Genomic DNA, 23,541 nt, shown 5'->3' on the forward strand with positions numbered 1-23,541 from the left:
GAGGCAGATTCCAATTCTCCTAAAGATTAGCTCAGTGCGGTTTAAATTAAAGGCACTCAGTTACCATACAAATTGTAGAAAACCCTGGCCTTCGTGAAGATGCTTGAAATCTCAGGCTAGGACCACTTGAAGATCTGCGGGAACAATTCTAAACACTTTTACTTTGTTATATTCACTGATGCCAACTTTCCCCGGGTGTGCGGGCAAGAGAGTGTGGAGACTAGCAGTAAATGCAGTTCTTGCCTGCTCGGTTTTCCCCCATGTATATGGCTCTGGAGCCACGGAGACTCAGGGCCCCTTCCGATCTTTAATTTCCTTTAAGAGTGGATAAGTGCCTTGAGCAAAACTGCTCACCACTGATCTTGAGGTGCTTATTTAAAAAGAAATAAAACATGATTAATTTCAAGTGCTTTACAATTAAAAATATATGACAGGAGGGTCATCTGGGCAATTTAACTACACTGGGAAGGGTCACAGGCCTCTGAAGTTTGAGACACCCTGAGCTAGACTCGATGCATGTGTTTATTGTCACTGGTAGCATATTAGATTATTAAAAGGGACATGCTAATGTGACATTTTACTATTACAAAGGAAACTCAGTACTAAAATTAGAGCATAAATCAGGCAGATATGCTTCTAGACATGCAATCAACTCTGTCTTCCACTCATCTTCCTTTATGCATCAAGGGGTTATATTAAATTTCATTTCGTATTTATTTGTTAACTATATGTGTCACTCCTTCCTAAGTTCAATGTGAGCAACAAAAATTTAGCTGCATCCTAGTAAAACAGATGAAGTTTAATGTAGATAAAGCAAGACGATTATGGTGTCAGAAAAATATACTTTAAAAATCAAGACTAAAATATAAACCTATTAGTTTTGAATATTTATCCAGATTACATTTCATATGCAAGACTCTTTTCAATAAACTGCACTTCTTTCTTGCAGCAAAGTGCCTCCACCCATAAAATAGTAAGATCTGCCTTTGAAAGAGAACACAACAACACGGTGATTCGACTCCCCAAACAATGGCTAGTTTGGGGGTGTAAATGGTAGACAACACAAAGTAAATCACTGTCATGAAATAATAATTAGCACTGTAAAAATAACCCTCACTGTCTCAGCTGACTAATGCACAGCTCCCATTCGAGCCCAGATTTCAAGTCTGAAAGTCACCAAATGAAATTAGCACTTTTATTCCAAAGGCAGATTCTGTTGGTATTTTTGCCTGGAAGGAAAGGGAAACCATTTCATACTGTCTCACTAATCCAAAATAGCAAAAACTTGTCATCTCTGTTGCTTAAAGGGAAAGCTGTTTGAGGGCTTGGCAGAAAAGATCACGGTTCAATTCAACAGTGTTCTCTCCTCTCTCGCCGGGCCCCGTTGTTCTAAGCCCCCCATCAGCAAAGGGATTAGTGACGCATACTTCATCCAAACTGTGCACTTCGGCAGAACTGTGTGGCTGGGCAGTTCGGGGTCTGAGATTCCTTGATAATAAGGCCAAAGTCATGGGCCTTACACCCACGTGGACCAATGAGTTCTAATCTGCTTCATTGTCTCACCAGCTCTGAGGCTAGCTACCCCATCATGAATGTACACTGTCGGTCAGAGGGTGATACAGGAAGTGCATGAAAATGGTTCAGTGGCTACCCAGCATGGAAGGGAGGGGGCGAAGAAAGGAAGGAGGGAGGGAGAGAAGCAGAGCGAGAAGGGTCCTGTAAGAATCTTAGAAGCACGCTGTCTTCATGTCTGCTCCTATGACCACCATCCTCGTATGGCAAGGACAACATATCTGGGTCATATATATTTGAACAGCAAAAAGGAATACACAGTGATTAAGAAAATGGCTAGCCAGCTAATTTATTCTGAGTCTGTCCTACACCAACTTTCAAAAAATTAACTAAATCTATATAAAATTAAACAATGCTTATGAATTAAACACTATATTTCATGCCTTAAAAGAACTCAGCACATTACCAATTAGCATTTTCTTTGTTTTGAATTCATTGAATTTATATCATCCTTCAACACTGTTCAGCTAAAGCAAACAAAAACAAGAAAATCACATTATTCTTTCTAAGCCATATAAAAGTGATCTGGAAAGTCACGTTTTAAAATCGCTATCATGGATTAGCTTAAGGCAATTACTTCACTAGGCGCATTCTTTCACGAGAAGTTAAAAAAAAAAAAAAGAGAGAGAGAGAAAATCAAGCTTCTTGCCTAACAAGAAAAATGAAATCCCATTAGTTGTGTCTCCAGTGTATATTAACATTCCTTTTGTTTAGAAAGGTTAATATCCCCCAAATAAAGGAGCATACAGTGCCTGTTAAAATAATTACATCATGACATTTTAGAAAGGTTGGCAGATAGACGTGGTTGCAAGCAAAGAAACAAACAAAAGTAAATGCGAGTACTTTTTAAATTATCCAGGACTTTAAAAAATAAATAAATAAATACATGGAAGGCGCTGGAAATTCCACCATGTTTGCAATTTCCTGCCAGCTTGTCTGGTCTCCGGTATCTGGCTTTTCTCCCTCCTCCTCCTCAATATCTTTCCGTCATAGAAACTGAGGAAGATGTACCTTCATGCTCGAAATCAGATGTTCTATTATCTGAAAAGGAAACTACAAATCTGACAACAGAAGGATTTCACAACAGACCGGTGGCTGATAGTACATGGTACCAATATCAAACCCAAGTGTTTCACGGCCCCTTGGAGTCCCACAGTGGGACACAGACAGTACCTGGTGTCATTAAAGATGGTTTTTCTATTCAGGGCAAGCAGATCCAAAGGCCCAGTATCCGTAAGATCGCAACCAGGAAACAATTAGGTATTTCGAATTTACTCCTCCAAGACCTAAAAGAAACCAAACTTCATGCACACAAAATATAGCACTGTGACACGTCCGATGCTGGAGGCGGAAAGCATTCACAAAAGTCTCCCCAAAAGGAAAACAAATCCTCCAGCTCTCAAACCTCTGGACAGAGCATTGGATTTTGTTTAAAATCCAAACTAGGCACAAAGCTAATATAAAACCACATCGGCTCTCTCGGTCTGCAGGCCACTGGATGCTGCTTTGGGGCTCCAGGCCAGGCCATCCTTTCTTTGTGCTCCCAGGGAAAGAGCCAGAGGAACAATGGAGACGAAGAGGAGAAAAGTCAGTGGCTTCCCCACCACCACTTAAACCCTAGACAGGGTCCTCAGTCTGTCCTCAGTTATCGATGGCTCAGTGGGACACAGGTCAGAGAATCTAATTGTATGAGTACTTCATAGGTATTCCCAATAGTCACAGAAGGCTTGGCATCGCTAAGTTCTCCCCAAACACCGAACTGTACGTATCAGTGCCGAAAAGGCCACTGCCTTAAGAGTCCAAGAAAGAATGTAACGAAAGCAAATTCAAGGCCCTCAAGTCGCCACAACAAAACATCCCAAATAGGATAAATCTGCTAACGGGGAATTCAGTGCCATGTCCCGTGATAGTCTCCCAACAAACCTGTAAAGGAAAGCCCGTCCAGGTTTTCTACAAAGAGCAGCCATCCCTAGGGGTGGGACTTGCCAGAGGGAACGAGGCTCCCTAGGGCAGGTGCGTGGGCTCTGCTCTTCAGAAGCACTCCCCATGCACCTGTGGCGTGAACGAATGCAGGCTCTGTACGAACTCGTCTTCCAAACGCCTTGTATCTACCACATCTAACGGACATCTTTATTTACCTGTCACACGCTATGCAGAGTGCTGGTTGATGGAGAGAAAATATTTTTTCCCCCAGAAGACAGCTAGGAGTTCATCTCCAGGAAAAAAGGAAAAAAAAAAAAACTATATATATATATATATATATATATATATATATATATATGAAACTGAGAAAAGTAAATTCCTTTTTCCCTCTGTAGTCAAGGAACATATTTCCTACTAAGAAGTCAGAAGAGCAGGAGGAGGGCAAACACACCTCTTCAGGGCTGGGCACTGTTCTAAGAATCTCACACAAATTCACTAGTTTAATTCTCACAGTGCTGTATGTAAAAGGTCGTACTGCTCATCTTGGAGTTAAGACAGAGGTAAGTTGCATTCAACCAGTCCCCGGCATGTCTGGATCCCAAGCCCAAGCAGTCCAGCTTGAGAATCTATGCTTTTAACTTACATCCTACTCCTCAGGACAGTGCTGTTTGCTAGAACGTTCTATGATGATGGGAATGGCTGTAACCACACTATTCAAGACAGAAACCACTAGCCACCTGTACCTACTGAGCATTTGGAACGTGATTGTGATTGTAAAACTGAAGTTTTGATTTTACTAATTAGGTTTAAATGTAAACAGCCACATGCTGCTATTTATATGTGAAGTTCAATCCTCTAACCATGTGTTCAGCAAATGGAATGCGAGATCTATTATGTATGTTCTTTGGGAAATCAACTCTTAGTAATTTTCTATCAGTTCACGAGCCAAAGTTCAGTCACTACTCGGTGTGCCATATGAGTGACAGAAGTGTTTTGATACACACCAGGTTTTATAACTTGTAACCCTCATCTTGTCCATACTTCCCTGTGGGGACATGTATGCCGGGTGAGGGGTGGAGAGGGAGGCTGGGGGGGAAGAGTAGGGTATGCTCATGTTATTACATCCCAAGTCCTAGCTTCCAAATGATCTTCAAGAGAACCTTTCACAAAACTCATTCAACAAACATTACTACAACAAAGATATCCATTAAAGGCTATGGCAAGAATAAGCAGGTAAGAGTACTACAAACACACACTCCCACACTATACACAATGCCTGTATCTGTGCTTTATACCCAATCAATGTTGGGTACATGGATGACTGGATGGGCAGACCAAGGGACAAATGATGAGGTCTTCTACTCAAGAAACTTAGAATCCAGGAAAGACTAATAACAAGTTGATCATTTTCCCTCACTTGTTTATCAAACATGCCAAAAATTTAAAGCCATCTTTGAATCACATCACTGTTGTCTGTTTCTCAGACCTTTCTCCATAGACTCTGGTCCTTCTGATCTGCTCATTTGGCCCCATTCCATTTGGATCTTTGTAACAGTCTCAGTCCTGGTCTCCTTTCTTCCAGTAGTGCCTCATTTAACTCCATCTGCCACAAAACTCCCAGGGTGACCTTCCTAAAATCCAAGTGTGAAACCGGGCACACTTCTGGTTAAAATCCTTTGGTGGGCTCTCACTCTTATTAGATAAAACACAAGCTCCCTATACAGTGCACCAAGGCCATGATCTTTTGGCCAGTGACAAGCTTTGTAGCCTCATCACTCACTTGCACTTTCGGGGGGAAATAACTCCTTATAGAGTTCCATGTCTATGTTTGCAGACCTTAATTTTTTCAAGGCCTGGAAGCCAGGCCTCCTACCGTAGCTCTCCAGCACTGAGTCGAGTACTTTGAAAGCAACAGGCACTGGCTAGAGGCTTACTGAACTAACTAAAATGCAAGAAAAAAAGATGATTAAAAACAGAAGTTTGGGCATTATAGTTATTGTAATACAAATGGATTACGTATCAGTAATAAAAATAAATACAAACAACTTAACTGGGCTTGATCGGGAAAGAGTGAATTTGGAAGGTATTCGGAGGGGCATATGAACTACAGTAAATTTTAAGAGAATGTGACAAACGTTATCAATCACCAGCTTGGGTGATGGAGCAGGAGTGGGGAGAATGGGACTTTCACCCCATTTTCTCCAGGCCACCCAACTTTGCCCACTGTCTTCCCAGATACCTCCCAACCCAGCTCCAAGAAAGGTTTTCTCTAACCTACCATGACAGCACAGAGCTGATGGGAGTTACATGTGGCAGGATCCCTCCACACTTGAGGTTCAGCATCTGTTTTTAGCACTCCTCAAACTTTCTGCTTCTCCGTGGCAAAAGTCTTTGGTGTGGTTCGCCAAACGGCACTAATGCCCCCCGATTAAGATTTGGAATAGACAGAATAATTGAAGGCATCATTTGGGTTCAAGCTTCAACCCACGATCTGATCCAGTTTCTAGGAGAGGTCTACACTGCTGTCTTGAATGCAGATTCCCATTCTGCTCTTTCCTGAACTGGGAAGAGGGTGGTGAGTGGGAAGAGGTGATTGGCAGGATAGGTATGAGCCTGGGTCCTTGAAGATATCCCAATTCCTAATAAGTAGGAGGAACAGAGTAGTCAGTTTGTAAGGATTGTAAAGTATGTGATGGGAAATGGAAGAGAAGGCTAGAAAACCAAGTTTGGTGACAGACTACCAACCTAAATCAGTTTTATTCTGTAGGTCCAAAGCACTGATGGGTTCTTTGTTATTTGTTTTAAACCACAGACACAACAGAAAAAGCCTAGTGTCTAGCATAGTAAATAATTAATCTGCATTAATTAATCTGTAATAATTAGTCAGTATTTAATCTGGCAGCAATATTTAAGCTGACCTGAAGCAAAAAAAAAAAAAAAAAAAAAATGAAAAATGTCAGGGAAAACGGTTAAGAGGCTATTTCCATAATCAGGTGTGAAGAAAAACTTTAAAAAATACTGAGGATGGTTAACTGGTAAAAAAGATCAGGAAACGTACCCCTCACAGAGGACCCACTACGTGCCAGCATTATGCTAATTATTATTGGAATTAGGCTTCTCGGGTCCATAAATTAGAAACAAGACACAGAGAATGTACAACTTACCGAAAAGGTCACACAGCTGGTAAGAGATATGCAAGCTCAGATCCATCTGTGGTCAAGGACCAAGCAAACTCTTTCCACCCACACGACCCTGATTGCCAAAACCTAGAAATCAACTGGATGAAGCGGGCCAAGTACCAGGAAATACAAAGAGAGGGGCACCTGGATGGCTCAGCTGGTTAAGTGTCCCACTCGATCGTGGTTCAGGTCATGAATTTTATGGGTTGTGGGATCCAGCTCCAAGCCTCGTTCTTCCTGCTTCAGGCTCTGCGCTCGTCAGGGAACCTACCCAAGGATTCTCTCCCTCTGCCCCTCCCCTAACTCACGCATGTACTCTTTCTCTCTCTCAAATACATAAATAAATCTTGGAAAGGAAGGAAGGAAGAAAGGGAAAGAAAGGAAAGGAAAGGAAGAAAGAGAAAGAAAAACATGAGGAGGTTTTTGAGCCTTGGTGACAGACCCCTCTACTAAGTGAGCCAAAAGTTTCTATGTCCAACCATGTAGCAGGCCCTGATCAAAATACTGGAGACACAAATTTCAATTTGACATCATCTTTGCCTTTAAGGGATTTGCAAGTGGCCAGAAAATCAAAATATTCAGTACACTTAGCCCTACACAACAATGGCAAGTCATGAGAGCAAGCGAGTTTATGTGCATACGAAATTTCCCTGGAAACTGCGGGACTACAATAACTAGAAGTTTTCAAGTAATACTGAAATTAAGGATAACCACCTCAGTCTCCAGAGTGTTCCTTGATATCATTACAAAGAAGGACTCTCCACAAATTAGTGATCATTAGCTTAATTATAAGATATTATGCATTCCTTTTATGCGCCACCAATACACTGTAGAGAAGATTTCCCTAAACATCTCTAACGGATCCACCAATGCCAGTGAAGAGAAATCCTATCCGTGCCCATTTTCCTTGTACTTGAACAAAAACACCCCTATACATCTTGGAGAAATTTAATTTGCAAGGAAGACAGTAATGCAAATGATCCAACTCCAAAAGTCAACACTTTCCACATTTTCAATCCCAAACACAAAGATAAAGAAATAATTAATTTAAGTCATCTCGAGAGAAATCAAGTTATAAGGAAATCACCTAGAAATCAAGAACTAAATAAAGTTCAACTTCGAATCTCGTGCAACATGCACACACGTTCCTGCACACTAGGAAAGTGGGTTACTCACTACATTATTCTCTTATTTTTTATGGATTTTTCTAAGTCTTTCCTGAAGTACATTATTTGTTCTATAACTCACGTAAGAGAAGCAGTTAGTATGTCCATTTTATGAAATATGAAACAAGGGCACAAAGGTCAAGCAACTTGACCTAAATAACCTGATTTTTGGCAGAGCTGACAAATATAAACGTATTAACAATTCTGATACTACTGATACCTCCAAAAGCAAAACCAAACGCAGAGAGGACACCTTCTCTCCACCAACACAGAAAGCACGTATTAGTGTCCCCCATTTACCTTCAACACCTAACACAGACCTTGGCACATAATGTGGGCTTGATAAATTGCTTTAATGTGACTAAGCAAACAAAGAGGAGAATGTCAGTGGACGATAAGTCTGATGAAATCAACCATATTTACCATTTCCTTACACAAGATTTTTTCTTTTTTGTTTTCTTTTTAAAATGGGACCAATAAGGGCGGGAGCGGGGGGAGCTGGGTGGCTCAGTTGGTTAAGCATCTGCCTTCAGTTCAATTCATGATCTCAGGGTCCTGGGGTGGAGCCCCACATCCGGCTCTCTGCTCAGCGGGGAGCCTGTTCCTCCCACTCCCTCTACCAGCCGCTCCCCTTGCTTGGGCTCTCTCAATCTCTGTCAAATAAACAAATAAAATCTTTTAAAAACTGGGGCTAATAAGGCATTCTAAGTTCATTTTTTTTTTTTTTTTTTGGTAGTGATAGTGATGGTGGTGTTGTTGTTTTAAGGGAACTTATAGGGAAAATAGTAGTAGCCTACATAAATCCCAGTGCGGTCTCTACCTACCAGTATATGAGAAAAAACATCACTATTTGGGAACTTGTCCTACTAAGCCAAACTCCGAAAGCTTGGCAGTTTCAGTTTAATCCACTAACATTAAAACAGACACATGCACACAAGTGAGCGCACACACACCCCTGAAGGTAAATTTGATGTTATAACAGTTCTTTTAAAAAAAAAAAAAGAAAGAAAAGAAAAAACCATAACATAAAACCTCAATTACCCTAAAAGAGTAGGTATTTTCAGAAAGGCAACCAAAATGGTTAAATTTCATTCTAACCAAGCAGTGGGCCGGGGGTGGGGGGCGGGGGGAACCAGTATTCCAACCATGTTGTCAAAGTACAAAGCAAACAATTTTAGAATCCCTTTTTAGAATTTTAATTTTGGCGTACAAAAATCAGCTCGCTTTTAGAGGAACCTAATAATACAACTGTGAAGAAAATGTTAATTTATGCTCTTTTCCTCCCCTCCTGGCATGAAACCTCACATGTGACAATGAAGAAGCGTTCCTTGGGCACCCCCCTCCCAGGAACCCCCGCTACATTCGCTGGCAGAAACCCATGCTCCCCACAAAGGGGTTTTCTTCTGTTTACCTACCCCACATTGCATTCGGGTCTTAGGCAGTACAAACAGAGCCGCGTGTAATATGACAACTTTGCTCTATTAATACTGCAAAAATAAACAAAAGGAAGAGGATTTTCCTGTAAGAAGACCTTTCAGCACTGAGTTCATTCACTCATTTATAAATGTTTACCGAGCTCCCATTGTGTGGAAGGTGAGGTACAGGAACTGTCTTCTATTCTTGCAAATTTCTCCGTCACGGCTTCATAAAAATCCATGTAAACCGTGAAGAAATGCCAGAGGGTCCAAGTGCAGAGGTTATCACAGACTTTAAATCAAGATAGCCTTGACTTCAGCTTTCCCTCCACTCATTAGCCAGTGGTCTAGGGCATGTTACTTAATCGTTCTACGCTCTACTTCCCTTTCTATGAAGTGAGGTGAAATGATGGTCTCTCTAATAAAAAAAAAAATGTGTTGTGAAGATTAATAAAATAATGTATTTTTAGATAGCACCGGTCACAGAGCAAATGGTAAGTGAGAGCCGTCTGTGGCTGACGTGACATAGATGTGTCTACTTACTCATTCATCATACTTAAGTGAGGACTTATGGAGAGACCTTTCACAGGTTAGGCCTGGAGAACACAGAAACGAAACAAAGAGCATGTCTTTTTGGAGCCTGAGGTCTGGTGTAATAGATTCTAAACAATGACTTGCTCATAATGGGTAAGTGTTGCAAAAATTTGTATTTTTTTTCTAACAGATTTATTGGGGTATAATCGACACATACTAATTGTATAAAAAGCACACAGCTTACTAAGATCTGACATAAGTAAAGTGTTGTGAAACCACCACCAGAGTCAACATAATGGACATATCCACTGTCTGCAAAATTCTCGTGTGCCTGTCTGTGACCCCTCCCCTTGGTCACCGGTCTACCTTGTCTCCCTGTAGGTCATTGTGTGTTTTGCTAGAACTCTATACAAGAGGAATCATACAGTATGTGCTCTTTTCATCTGGCTTATTTTGCTTGGTGGAATTATTTTGAGATTCATCCCTGTTACATCAATAATTTTAAAACACAGTGGACAATGGTGTCATCCCATCAGGTCCAACACACGGACCTGTGCCATTTGCTTCAATGACCATCCCGCTCACTAAAATCACCCCTACAAACTCTGAGTACAAATAAATCTAGAATTAACCACCTTTCTAAGAGTTGGCTTCCTAAATGCAACAAGCTAAATACTATTTCCCTATCAGTCAATGCTTTGCGTGTCCTTTGAATATTTCATACTGACCACTGTTATTGTCAGTACAGAAAGATAAATGTTTTGTGCTGCTCACATCAAGCAAACAAAACTGAGATGAGTAGTCTTGAATCAATCATCAAAGCAGACTCCCAGAATCGCTTTGTATACATATATGCATCACCATTAAAAAAAAAATACTACAAAATGAGAGGCACATCTGTGTGGCTTGTGATAAGATGGTGGGAATTTTTGAGAGGCTGTTCTACAGATGTTCTAGCATCTAAAAGAGCGTTCCTATGAAGACTGACAATTTTCCAGCTGAGTGGTCAAGTACACCTCTGAAAGGCATGAGCATCAGGTAAAGAACCAGTGCAAATGGCAAGTAAGAAATTCCCTTTACAGCCTATTAGGAGATAGAAAAATTGGATTAAAAATTCTTTCATTCCAGTATCAAATGTCTTCCATTTCTAACTAGTCCAGGATCTCAAGAGATGACAGATATCAAGCACCAAGTCCAATGGCTGGCACCTAGTAGGTATCCCAACAAAACACAGCCATTAGAGAAACACCCTGGTCAAAGATCAGCCCAAGACAAACACCGTCACCTTATAAACTTCCTCAGAGAAATGGGTCTCTTCCTTAACTTCAGTGAATCTCAGATTTTCAGTCATTTGTCAAAATTGCCCATTTCCTAGGTATTCAGCCCCGAGCTAGTTAGCAAATATTTACTGGGTATTTACTATGTGTCCAGCACTGAACATGGCTATTTTAAGGATAAGATGGACCTGGCTGTGTTTTTGCTGAATATTCTAAATTGCTTTAGTTTAAGTTTAAGAGAATGGCACAGGCAAACATGCGCACACACACAGGCTTTATAAAGTTTCAAAGTCATCTCCAAGTAGGCCCAAGTTTGAGACCCTCTAAAATGTGACCCCCGATGTCCCTCAGTAACCCTCACAAGGGCCTTATATTTCAATTCCTAGGTGCCCTTCATTCAAATATATTTTGAGGACCTTCAAAAACCACCACAATAGTGGCTACCATCCATTCATTGTGTACCTACCATGTGCCATGTTCTGCTAGGTCAAATTCTATAGGCGACTGGCTAAGAATATTAATCAGAGGAGGGTATAAGTAAGATTTTCTCTGGCAACAAAATAAGATACCATGAACTTAGCAGCTGACATTGACATTGTATTTGTCATTGAAGACCCCCAAAGCAGACAGATCAGAGAAGTACAACCACAACACAAGCCAGCCTCTTGAAAACAACTTGTATACTTGCTGACCTTGTGGCTGCATCCTAACCCAAAATGTACAGTGAAATTAAATTATATTGCTGATAAGAGTTTTATGTTCTTGGGCGTAGATGAAATGGAGCATTTGCCAAAACCTGCTAACACTGCTTACGCAATTATTAATGATAACGGGGACCATACACGAACAGCATCAAATGGGTCACTTGAGAGAAAACCATACACACACACATTCCAGATGAAATTCTAGTCAAACGCTGACACCCAAAAGGCATGCCGGTTAAGGGATGGCAGCAGATGAAAATATTTCAAAGCCAGATACATTTCCTGTTGAAAATTCCTTACATTCCATGACTAAATCCTAAAGGCCACAAGCAGCACTGCAGTCTCCAATTCTAATTGTGCTGATGCACAGAAAGGGGCATGCTGTCAGCAGAAGCCCAAACACAGTTGCAGTCCTCGGGCAAAATAAAAGTGTCTGGGAGACAATTCACACGTTCTCAAAGACGGCAGACGACTGTGACCTTGAGCCCCTCCTAAAGGTACACTCTTACTTGAAAGTCTTCCTGGACCCCTGTAGTCTACTTACTAGATCCAACAAGAATTTATTTTTTTAAGATTGCAATTCTGCAGCAAGATGAAGCTGCCTTGATACATTTGTGGTCCTCACAGAGACCACTAATATTTACAGAGTGCAAATGCACTTTGCTTTCAAAGCGCTCAAACTATACTGTAACCTGTAATTTACATTTTGACTAAGAATCCCTAGAATGTCTATGCTCTCTCTATATAATTGAGAATGCCCTACATCTTGGCTCATAGATTCTCTAAAAAGGTGGGGGTGGGGAGAACGTGAGAATCTGCCCCCAGAATGGAAAACAGAAAGGCACCCAAGTAAAACATTCATACAGCCCCCAACATTGAATCACCACCAATACGTACTGCCTGCCTCTGCAAGGTCATTAACCAATAATCCTTTATAAACTAGAGCTACTGACAGGTGTTCAGACACGCAGTGCTGGGTATCTTGGTAATGCTCTTGCCAGAAAGAGGTCAGTAGGATTATAATGAAGTAGTAGCGTAGCATTTTCCCATAAAGGAAACCGAAACGTGTAACTCAGCTCCTACCTAGGCCTCCCCGCTCTCAGCTGAAACATTTTAAAGAATCCCAGAGCAGAGTCAGGCTCTACAGCCTCTGAAGGTATTGAGTGACCCGTGTGTTGTTGAACTTGACCCTGAACAGTGGATACAGCCATTATTGATGATTGCTTATGCTTCTTCACTGTATTTTGCATCTGATTAAGAAGGAACAATACAAAGAATAAAACTGACGTCAAGGAAAATTCTTACCGTACGTTCAGATTGTACCTGTGTGTGTGGGGGGGTGGAGGGGGGCCCAGACACACACCTACACCCACACACACCTACACCCACACACGCTCACGCACCAGCAAGCAGCGCTGCCCCAGTCACACAAACCTTCTCCTTCCGTATTCTGAACAATTCTCAACTCTGTTCATTCACTTTAGATATAGGTGGTTTGTTGCATTTAAATAACGGAACAATATTATGCCAAAACAAGTTCCACCAATGGCTTGTAACAAAGTCTTCACTGAGGTTAATGATGCTTACACCTATGGAATATTGATGAGGTGGAAATGCCCAAGAAGCACTTGGCATAAAATAAAATAAATCCAAGGGCCCAAACACGGCCAGTCCCCTTTGCCCTATCTTGTACCACTGAGAATTAACTAGATCGGCCATTTGGAATGCTGATTCTCGAAAGAATATACCTTGATATCAGAAAACTGACAGTTTTGTAGTTTACCTTTTAAACCTGACAAGGTTTCCTACCTTATCTTCAAGAGAAAAAATAGCTAAGTACAATTCCCACAGGCTTCCAGAGCATCGAGACCCAGTCAACAAAAATAGTTTTAATTAACAGATAAAGGTGTGGTTTACTTGGTAGGAAATTTACTTAAAACTGTTTTATGGAAATGCCTGAAGAGTAATTGTATAAACAGATTTATTAGAATTTTTTTTTTTTTAGAGTATCTCTACAATACAGTCTTCCATATCTAGGCAGATCTTGGCAGAGACAGATGGCCTAAGCCTCTATTTAACAATGAATGATTAAAAGCAAAATAAAAGAGGCAAGACACTATTTAATCCTCACAAATCAATAAAACTGTGAGGTCATGGAGTGTTTTTATGCTTATAACCCCCAAGGAAGTATTCCTCCTTGTTTAGATGTGTACCCGGAACATAGCACTCCTTCTCCAAGTCCAGTGCCAAGACTAATTTTATTAGATGTCCACACAGTGGTTTTTTTACCCAGAAAACGCAGTCCAGTTGATCTTTCATTCCACAATCAAGCACCTACTTGGTGTTAGGGGACACACGGGAGTAAAGCTGTCATTAGGTGTTAAAGGATCTGAATTTCATGTTTATTTCATTCACTCATTTCTTCAAGTCCCTACCAGGAGAAAACGCAGACAGACATACCAAGCGTCCAGATAAATCTTCCCCTAAGGATCCATCGTCCAAGCCTAGAGCTCAGGCTCTTTTGCCTCTTGTCACTACACTCAGAGTTCCCTTGGCCCCACACAGTTAACCTGGCGTCAGTTCCACGACCAGCAGGATGTAGCCTAGCCAGTGCCAGAATACTGCTTGCGTTCAAGCACCAGTGACCTTAAATGGAGGTCATTATCACCATCTCCCACCGTTTTTTTGACAGTTGGCTGCTGTTCTCTGAATGTCAGATAGAACCCACTACATTCTACTGAATCATTCAACTTGTGGACCAAGGTTGATTAGGGGTGCCCCAGGTAAGGACTTCTCAATGCCTTTTTTTTTTTTTTTTTAATTAAAAAAGGGACCATTCCAAAAAAAAAAAAGAAAAGAAAAGAAAAGAAAAGGACCGTTCCTTCTCTTCTTCAAAGAAATGTGTTAAGAAGGATCCAGAAACCCTGGACAGTGATAGATTTGTTTATTTGCCAAGTCTGTTTTAAGGTAATTTTCCCCTTTAAGCAGCAATCTGGATGACTAAGTTAAGGATAAGATGAATGCACGCAAAAGCACAGTGGAGGAGGTTTAAGATAAACAGAAATTTGTTTCCTTAGATTCAAGGTCCACTGATCATTGCATCAGTTCAACTAGGAAAGGCTGAAGAATGTACTTGGTTCCCTAATGGGAAAGGCTAAGATCCTGGACTATTCTGCCCTAGTGCTTTCTTGGAGGCCTGAACCAAATGATCTTGGGATCGCTTATAATTTTGAATATATCCATGATCCTTCTTGGTAAGATTTCAGGTATGTTCATTCTTTTTTTTTTTTTTTAAGATTTTATTTTATTTATTTGAGAGAGAGAGAATGAGAGAGGGCAAGATCATGAGAAGAGAGGTCAGCAGGAGAAGCAGACTCCCCGCACAGGAGGGAGCACGATGTGGGACTCGATCCCGGGACTCCAGGATCATGACCTGATCTGGAGGCAGTCGCTTAACCAACTGAGCCACCCCAGGCGCCCCAGGTATGTTCATTCTTATTCTGGCAGCGAGTGTGTCTCAGCCTCAAATCCTACAGCTCCAGAAATACTTGCTTCTATCAACTCTTTTCTAAGGCCCAGTTTTCCTTTCAAAAGTGTTCCCAACATTGGGATGCCTGGGTGGCTCAGTTGGTTAAGCAGCTGCCTTCGGCTCAGGTCATGATCCCAGCGTCCTGGGATCGAGTCCCACATCGGGCTCCTTGCTCAGCAGGGAGCCTGCTTCTCCCTCTGTCTCTGCCTGCCTCTCTGTCTGCCTGTGCTCGCTCTCTCCCCTTCTCTCTCTGATAAATAAATAAAATTTAAAAAAAAAAACACAAAAGTGTTCCTAACATTTACATGACATCCATCATTAAGTCTCTTTTATACTTGAAATCCTCCCAATTAGCATTCTCTTGTATCCTTCTTTTACTCCTTTTCCTTTTTAAGCAAACATTTGCTTAAATCAACTCCTTCCTTGTATTCCCAGTGGAAATACCTGCACTTGATCTGGCAGAAGCACATCTATCATGGCCATAAATGTCACAACTGAAAAAGTCCTCCACGCATTTGCCATAGCAGAGTAAAATAGAAAGCAGCAAGAAAAAAGAAAAACAAAAACAAAAACAAAAACACTTTCATTTGTCTGCTAAGGGCCAGATCCCAATATCCGACTTCTGACCTAGTGCTCCAGTATCTACGATGCTCCTAGAACTGTCAGGACTCGACTGAAATCATCGACAATTTCACGTCTCTAATTCTGTTTCACATTTGGTGATGTGTCCCTCTTTATTCTTGAAAATTTTAAAGAACATCGTAAACCAATCCATTAATATACTACATACATGATACATGTCCAAAGTAGTAAAAATAACCACTTTGGACTTAGTATCAATGTTGACATGTACCTCTCTTAATAAGTTTCATTGGTATTTACTTAACTGTATCTGGCTTCTAATTTGGAAAACAATGGGAAAAATTAAATTCTTCAACAATTTTCAGCTACAGCAATTTGTAGCTGTTCACAGAAAAACCTGGCGGGCATGATTTCCATTCCTCCGTATAACACGAGGACGGGCTCAGTGTATTCTCAACAAGCCTCCATGAGGGCTTCCCCAGGATGCCCATGCAGGGCCAGTCCCACCAGCTGAGCTGCAGGCCTACGGTGAGTCGGTTGGGTTTATTCCCAAGACTGTTTATTGCAGTTGTGTTAGTGCCATTTCAAAATGTAACTGAGCAGTATGTAAACAGAGGACGTCATGTAAATCAGTGAAATAAGAGTATAAAAAAGTGATTTGTCAGGTTTTAGATTTTGTATTTAGAGAGAGAGAAAGCATGTGTGGGTGCACAAGAGTGGGGCAGGGGCATACGGAGGAAGGGAGGGAGGAAAGACAGAAAACCCCAAGCCGGCCCCATACTGAGCCCGGACCCCGATGCAGGGTTTGATCCCATGACCCTGAAATCATGTCCTAAGCCAAAGTCAAGAGTCGGACGCTTAACCAACTGAGTCACCGAAGTGCCCCGATCTGTCATTTCTATGGAAATTATGCAGAATGTTTGAAAGGACTTCATAAAGAGGAGTCATTTAAAAATCATCACTGAATCACCTGTAGGTTAAAGAACGGAAGAGTTTGGGGGGCGGGGGGAAGTTTAGTAAAAGTCTAGAAGAGCTGTGCACAGAGATGGTTGCACAAGGTCTTTAAATTATTACTCCAAGGGACCCCTGGGTGGCTCAGTCCTTAAGCACCTGCCTTCAGCTCAGGTCATGATCCCAGCATCCTGGGATCGAGCCCCACATCGGAATCTTTGCTCAGCGAGGAGCCTGCTTCTCCCTCTCCAGCTCCCTGTGCTTGTGCTCCCTCTCTCGCTATCTCCCTCTGTTAAATAAATAAATAAAATCTTAAAAAATAAAAATAAATTACTAGTCCAAGTAGATATGGGCTGGAAATCACACAGATTGCATGGTGATACACTTTATGCAGAAAGATGACAACTGCCCACTGGAAAAGAAAATGCCTTGACCCAACATCAGATATCAAGAAAGAAAACAAAAAATAGAGGATGGATATAGACATAAATGTTAAAATAAAAACTTGAAATTATGTATTGCAATTGGTTAGAACTTTGATGAGCCAACCACTAGTCAGGATTCGACTGAAATGTTCGACACTCGACTAGTGTCAAACCGGACAGGAAGACTTCTTTAACTTCGTAATCACCTCCTATAAGCTCACATGTCCTGAAACACAGCAAACACAGCAAAACTTTTGTCGTGGAGACCCGGATTTATGACTTTTCTCAAAATATCCAACCAAAAATCCTAATATGCCCAGATCGCTAGTCTGGCTTAAACTGCAAAGCAATGGCCAGGACCAGAGTACTGAGAAATTTGGTCTCAGGGACACAGAAGGATCTCATCCAAGTGGCCACCACAGCCCTGCTAAGCATGGCACAGCCATCTACACGTCCGGCATTTTTGAGGACACGGGAGGTTTATATGGGAGGGTGCTACCAGCCAAATATTGGGATTAAACCACACACTGTGTGGTTCTGTTTTCACCCCAATGAAGGACTCCTTTCTCCGAGGACACACAGTTCTTTCTGTCACTACGGTCACCCGTTATCATCCAGCCCTCCACAGATAGCGCCAGCGTATCCTACACTCCGCTCTGATCATATAATGCATGCGCATTTGGAATCATCAGAAGCAAACACCACATTTCTCTGCAGCACGAAAAACAGGCGAACAAAAAGACTTGCTAAGCAAATTGCCTGTCTCGGTGCCTCCTTGATAGGAAGAGTCAGGAACCTACTTAAATATTTATTTTTAATTCCTCTGGCTAAGATTCTTGACATGCAAAAATACAAAATGCATAGCTTTTTAGTGTCAAGCGATGTCCAAAGCAACAGGCAGTACGTTTTACACACGGGGCTTCTGTACCACACCGTGTAAGGTGGGAAAGAGGGTTAGTCCTCCCCAGCCTAGAAGATCACATCCCCTGCATATCTTGGGAAAAGTCCCTTTCTAAATGCAGCGAGTTGCTAATCTTTTTCTTTCTTCCACTCATGACAACATGCAAAGAAATGAGCCTTTTTGTCACTGAGTCCGTGTGATTTAACAAGTGGCACTGGAGGAGAGAAAGAAACAGCCTCCCAAGAACAGATCTGTGGTCACATTTCTTAGAACATGCATTTCTTGCAAAGAGGTCAAAATAAGCTAAAAAAGAAGAAAAAGGGAAAAAAGGAAAAATCTCCATAAGGTATCAAATGAGTAATACAGAGGAAATTAGAAATACCGAATTTGACGTACTCAAGGTCATTGTAAGACAATGACACACAAAAAGTAGACCTAAATTACCTTCACCTCCAAAGTAATCTTTCTACATTATTTCACCAGGAATTAATGTGAAATGATCTGAAAAGAGCTGAACACTTTTTTTTTTTTAAAGAAAGGATTTATTAAAAAAAAAAAAGAAAGGATTTATTTATTTGAGAGAAAGAGCGTGTGTGTGTGTGTGTGTGTGTGTGTGTGTGTGTGTGTTTGCGCATGCGTGTGCGCACACCACTAGTGGGGGGAAAATCAGAGGGAGAGAATCCCAAGCAGACTCCCTGCTGAGCAGGGAGCCTGACCTGGGGTTCGATCTCCCAAAGCTGAGATCCTGACCTGAGAGGAAATCCAGAGTCCCACACTTAACCTCCTTCACTGACTCAGCCAGCCAGGTGCCCCAAGAGAGCGGAGGACTTTTAAACTATTTCCCACGCAGTCAATCCTTCCTTTCACTATCCTGGCATCCCGATGGTTGAAATTTGGGTATTTCAGACCTTGTGTGAGCCATGCCATGTTCTCTATTTGCCGCAGAAAGCAAAAGTCAATAGATACATAAGAATCATCAAGACGTATTTTTAGCAGGACATTCCAAATACTGTTAAAAATTAAAGCACTCAAATAAGACGCGCAGGCTAGACAATACATTTTCCCTTAGAAAAGCATCGGGTGCCCACACGGAACCTGTCTTTGTGCACAGAAGCTCCTTCCTTCATTTACTGAGCAAGTAATGTACAAGTATGGTCTTATAAATCAAGAATTCTCTTCAATATGTTCTGTTTAAGGGATAATTTAAGTTTTCTTTTTATTCTAGTTATAAAACAGATGCATATTCATCATAGAAAATGAAGTAGAAAATAAAGGAGCAAAGAGATCGGAGGGATCCCACAGCCCGGAGCCTGTCACTGTTAACATGTCCCTTCATTCCATGTTATTCTTCTGTGCAGTTTAAGCACATTAATATATGCATACATTTTATATTTTTAACATTATTTTTAAAGAGATTATTCAGCAGCCTTTGAATGCTATTTCATCACTTCAGTAAATCTAAGTCTATCCTCCTCTGTGAACACTACTATGAGTGTCTTAGAAAATAAAAACACAAGACCATCCCTAGAAGTAAACATTTCCTGTGTCCAAATTTAAGTGATTCCTAAATAATGGAAAATCTCCCATTTTCCACGAGATGATCCATTCAAAAAAATAAGGCTTCGCTGGGTGTTTTTGTTTTGCTTTTTTTAAAAAACACAACTTGACTCTCTTCTGGACCGACGTGCAAATAGGTAAATATCTAGCTGTATTTCCTTCCGTTAGTTCTGTGTACATGGTCAGAAGCACACAGAGCATTCCAGAGCATGTTTAATTCAGGAAAGTGCTTTGTTTTCTCTCACATTTCATTAAGCGCTCCCCAGGCACCCAAGTGCCTTCATTATGACTAGAGCCAGTTTTGTCGGGACACCCAAGCAAATCAGTTTCCCTTGGGGTTGATTTAGACCCAGCACTCTTAACAGTAACGCAGGACACAGCCACCGAGAACACCAATTCACTCAGCAGTGGGATGGTTTTCATACATCTTATAGGCTCATAACTTCAATCCCCGCAATAAAGACACTTGTAATACTAATTTATCCGTTCTTGAAAAGGCTTATTTACAATGATATCCAGCACTTGCCATTGTCAGGTCATACTTAAATTACTATATTTCTGACATTTTTTCCCCAATGCTGCCAAGTGACTTTTGTAAGCATCATAAGCAAGCATTCATGAAGACCATTCTGATATTCACAGCAGCTGAGACTGATCTGTACAAAACAGGAGAGCCTTTGGAAGAATTTGAATACATCGAATGACTTCTTTATTTGAAAGATAATTTGGGGGGCAGTCCTAATATTAGGGGCACATATAGTGACAAGAACACATCAATATCTCACAGTCATTTTCCCTAGAGCACATTTTTGTTTGTGCTTTTGTTTTCCTGTCTGTCCCTTGGATATCGTGGCACTAAGCCTGCAAACACTACAGAAACCACATTTGGGTGTAAATGAATCGGTATAATGACCTCCAGCATAATACTTTCAAACAGAACTCTCTGCAATGATGGAAATGCTCTTGTCTGCTCTGTCCGATATTGTGGCCAATAACCACATGTGGCTCTTGAGCACTTCTAATGTGGCTAATGCGACCGAGGAACTGCATCGTTAGCTTCCCTTAGCTCTAAATGGCCGCAGGAGGCAAGTGACTACCCCATTTCATAACAGCACCAGAGGACTGCCAGGCCTCCTTACAGCTCCCCAGCGCCTAGCTGAGAGAGCAAAGCCTGGTGTTTACTTCGTTTGGGGGAAGCATTTGTTAAATGAGTCCTAAGAAGAGAGGCCTTGCTTTTTTCCCTAGTAAGGGCATCATGGAATCACCGTAAGGAGCAGACTGTCCTTTGTAAAGGGCCTCCAAGGTCTCCAACGACCCAGTCTCCAAGCAAAGTTGCCACTAAAAGGCAATTTCCACCATTCAAGCATATATTTCCTATGGCACCTTTGCAACCCTTGGGCAAACGTGTGAAACATTAGAGAGGCTAGGATGGTATTTTTAAATTGCTCTAGGATTCTATGGGAGTGGTTCAACAGTTGTTCAGAACAAGTAATAGAACCTAGACACGTAAGATTTTATAACGCTTCTCACTACAACAAAAACCTGGCAGGAGATGCATTAGTTAAAACATAGTCACAATTCTATTCTTCAATTAATCTTTAAAACTGAGAAGAAAAAAATCATTCTCCGGTGTTTGGAAAAAAGACAGCTAACAACTCATAGAGTAAATTAAAATACAACATCCCCTGACGCCACATAAAATTCTGAACAAATTTAACGGCATCTTGGAATCTCTGACAACAACAAAAAAATACATTTGCATTTATACAACATTAACAACTGAAATAAAATTCAACCATCTTGCTCAGGGTAGATTTTTGATTTCATTAATATCCTTACAGATTTCACCTGTCTACAAGCACTGATTAGCAAGAAAAAAACAGCACTGTCTGATCAGGCTTTGGACTCTGATATGAATTGAACTGAGAAGCAGGAGGAAAAAAAAAATTGCGCTCAGATACATTATTCTGAAATGCTGCCACAGGAAAAAAGGCACAGCGTTGATTCCATCCACTTGCATTTTCTGGGCAACAAATCTGTCATTCATGACTAAGATGTTACGATAGGACTTAGCCTCGCTGAAGTCATCTCCCTAAAAATGCAGATCTTCTAGCAGGCTTCATAGCTCTGATCTCTTCCCACAAGTTGCTCCCGATTCAAGTAGATAATTTTGCTCTCTTTAATCCAGCGGAACTGAGTAAGTTCCTGGCACTTCAAAAAGAATTATGGGAACAAAAATCCTCTCACCAGAAAAGTACAGGTAAGGCTCTAGCCTGATGATGGGTAAAGTTCCGTATATTGCCGTGGAGTCTCCTAGAGCAGTAAGGAAGGCCAGAGCAGAGGTGGGGTTCAGAGGCCTCAATCACAAACTGCACAAGTGACACAAAAATTCAAGTCCAAGAACACTGGATAGCACTCATGGCTGCTGATGTGGACTAAATGCTTGTGTCTCCCCATAAAATCCACATGTTCAAGTCCTGACCCCCCAGGTTGCGGTATTTAAAGATGGAGCCTTTGGGAGGGTAACTGGGGTTAGTGAGGTCACAAGGGTAGGACTCTCACAATGGAATTGTGCCCTTTGAAGAGATACCAGAGACTTTGCCCTCTCTCTGTGCACCGAGAGGTCATATGAACACACAGTAAGAGGGGACCCACCTACAAGCCAAGAGAAAAGGTGTCAGGATGAAGTCTACACTGCTGGCACCTTAATCTTGGACTTCCCAGGCTCCAGCATGTGAAAAATAAATTTCTGTTCTTTAAGCCATCCAGGGTGTGGTATTTGGTGACAGTGGCCCAAGCTGACTAGTACAGATGCATCTCCGACTTGGGTTTTAGAGTTTGCTGCCCTGATCCCTATATAACTACCTATGAAAGGAAGAGTCAGAAGCGCCCAGAGTGAATGTCCAATGTCAACACACCCTGGTCATTAAATAATTCAGAATTACTGGTTATTTAACCTACAGTGAAAACTAATAAAGACTTCTGCTTCCTGCCAATATGGAGTAACCAGGAACAGAGTCACCGTTCTACTGCTGGTGGGGGGAGGGGAGGAAGAAAGAGAGAGAAACACTGGTTTTCACTAAAGCAACAAAGGACAGTCAATTCCCGAGAGACAGAACAGATGAGGTGAGCCCTCCTACGGCCCCAAACTTACTTTTTGGACAGTTTCCAGGACACAGCCGAGAAGGAGGAGGGAAACAGGTGGCACCCAGGAAGAACAAAGCAGCTAGGATCTGCAGGACCAAGAACCATGAAGGAGAAAGCTATATCGAGGGGAACCCCAGAGATCTGCAGAGGGCCCCTCTCAAGCATTCAACAGAGCACTAATCCATGCACGCGTGTGAATGATTACCCGGGGTTAGGGCAAAAAAAACCCATCTGAAATGTTAAAGGAAACAATGAGTACCACACACAAGTCTAGAAATAGTGTCTATTCCCGCCAGACAGAACGAAAACCTCATCATTTTCATAGATCAGATTACTGAAAAAGGTACTGCCTCAGTAATGGAAATAATTAGCCCTCGAAAAAACATTGCTCCACTTCCGTTCAATAAATCTTGAAAGCAGAACCAAGAGTACCAAACTATTTCCAAGTAACATGACTTCATACCAGAATAAAACTCAATAGCACATACAAAAATATCTAGCACCAAACAAGGAAAATTTCATGTCTAGCATCCAATCAAAGATTAGTAGACATGTGAAGAAGCAGAAAAAAAAAAATCCGTATTAAGAAAACAAAACTGGTCCAGATTGACACAAATGATGGAATTAACAGACAAAGAGATTAAAAGAATATAACTGTATACTACATATTCAAACTAGA

General features: G+C 41.4%; 1 protein-coding gene across 9 annotated transcripts in view; it reads right to left on the minus strand.

The window, feature by feature from the left end:
- The window catches only part of CADM1 (cell adhesion molecule 1), a 326,555-nt gene that overhangs the window by 174,743 nt on the left and 128,271 nt on the right, over positions 1-23,541 (minus strand). Inside the window, exon 1 of one of the 9 annotated variants that reach the window (XM_032359973.1) lies at positions 2,746-2,929. The exons of the other annotated variants lie outside the window; for them this stretch is intronic. Within the exon in view, the coding sequence (XP_032215864.1) occupies positions 2,746-2,755 (10 nt within the window). The 5' untranslated portion in view covers positions 2,756-2,929. Of the gene's footprint in view, positions 1-2,745; positions 2,930-23,541 lie in introns of those variants that run through there. 9 annotated transcript variants of the gene reach the window in all.

The sequence above is a fragment of the Mustela erminea genome, chromosome 9 (genome assembly GCF_009829155.1).
Source record: "Mustela erminea isolate mMusErm1 chromosome 9, mMusErm1.Pri, whole genome shotgun sequence".
Classification (NCBI taxonomy): Eukaryota; Metazoa; Chordata; class Mammalia; order Carnivora; family Mustelidae; genus Mustela; species Mustela erminea.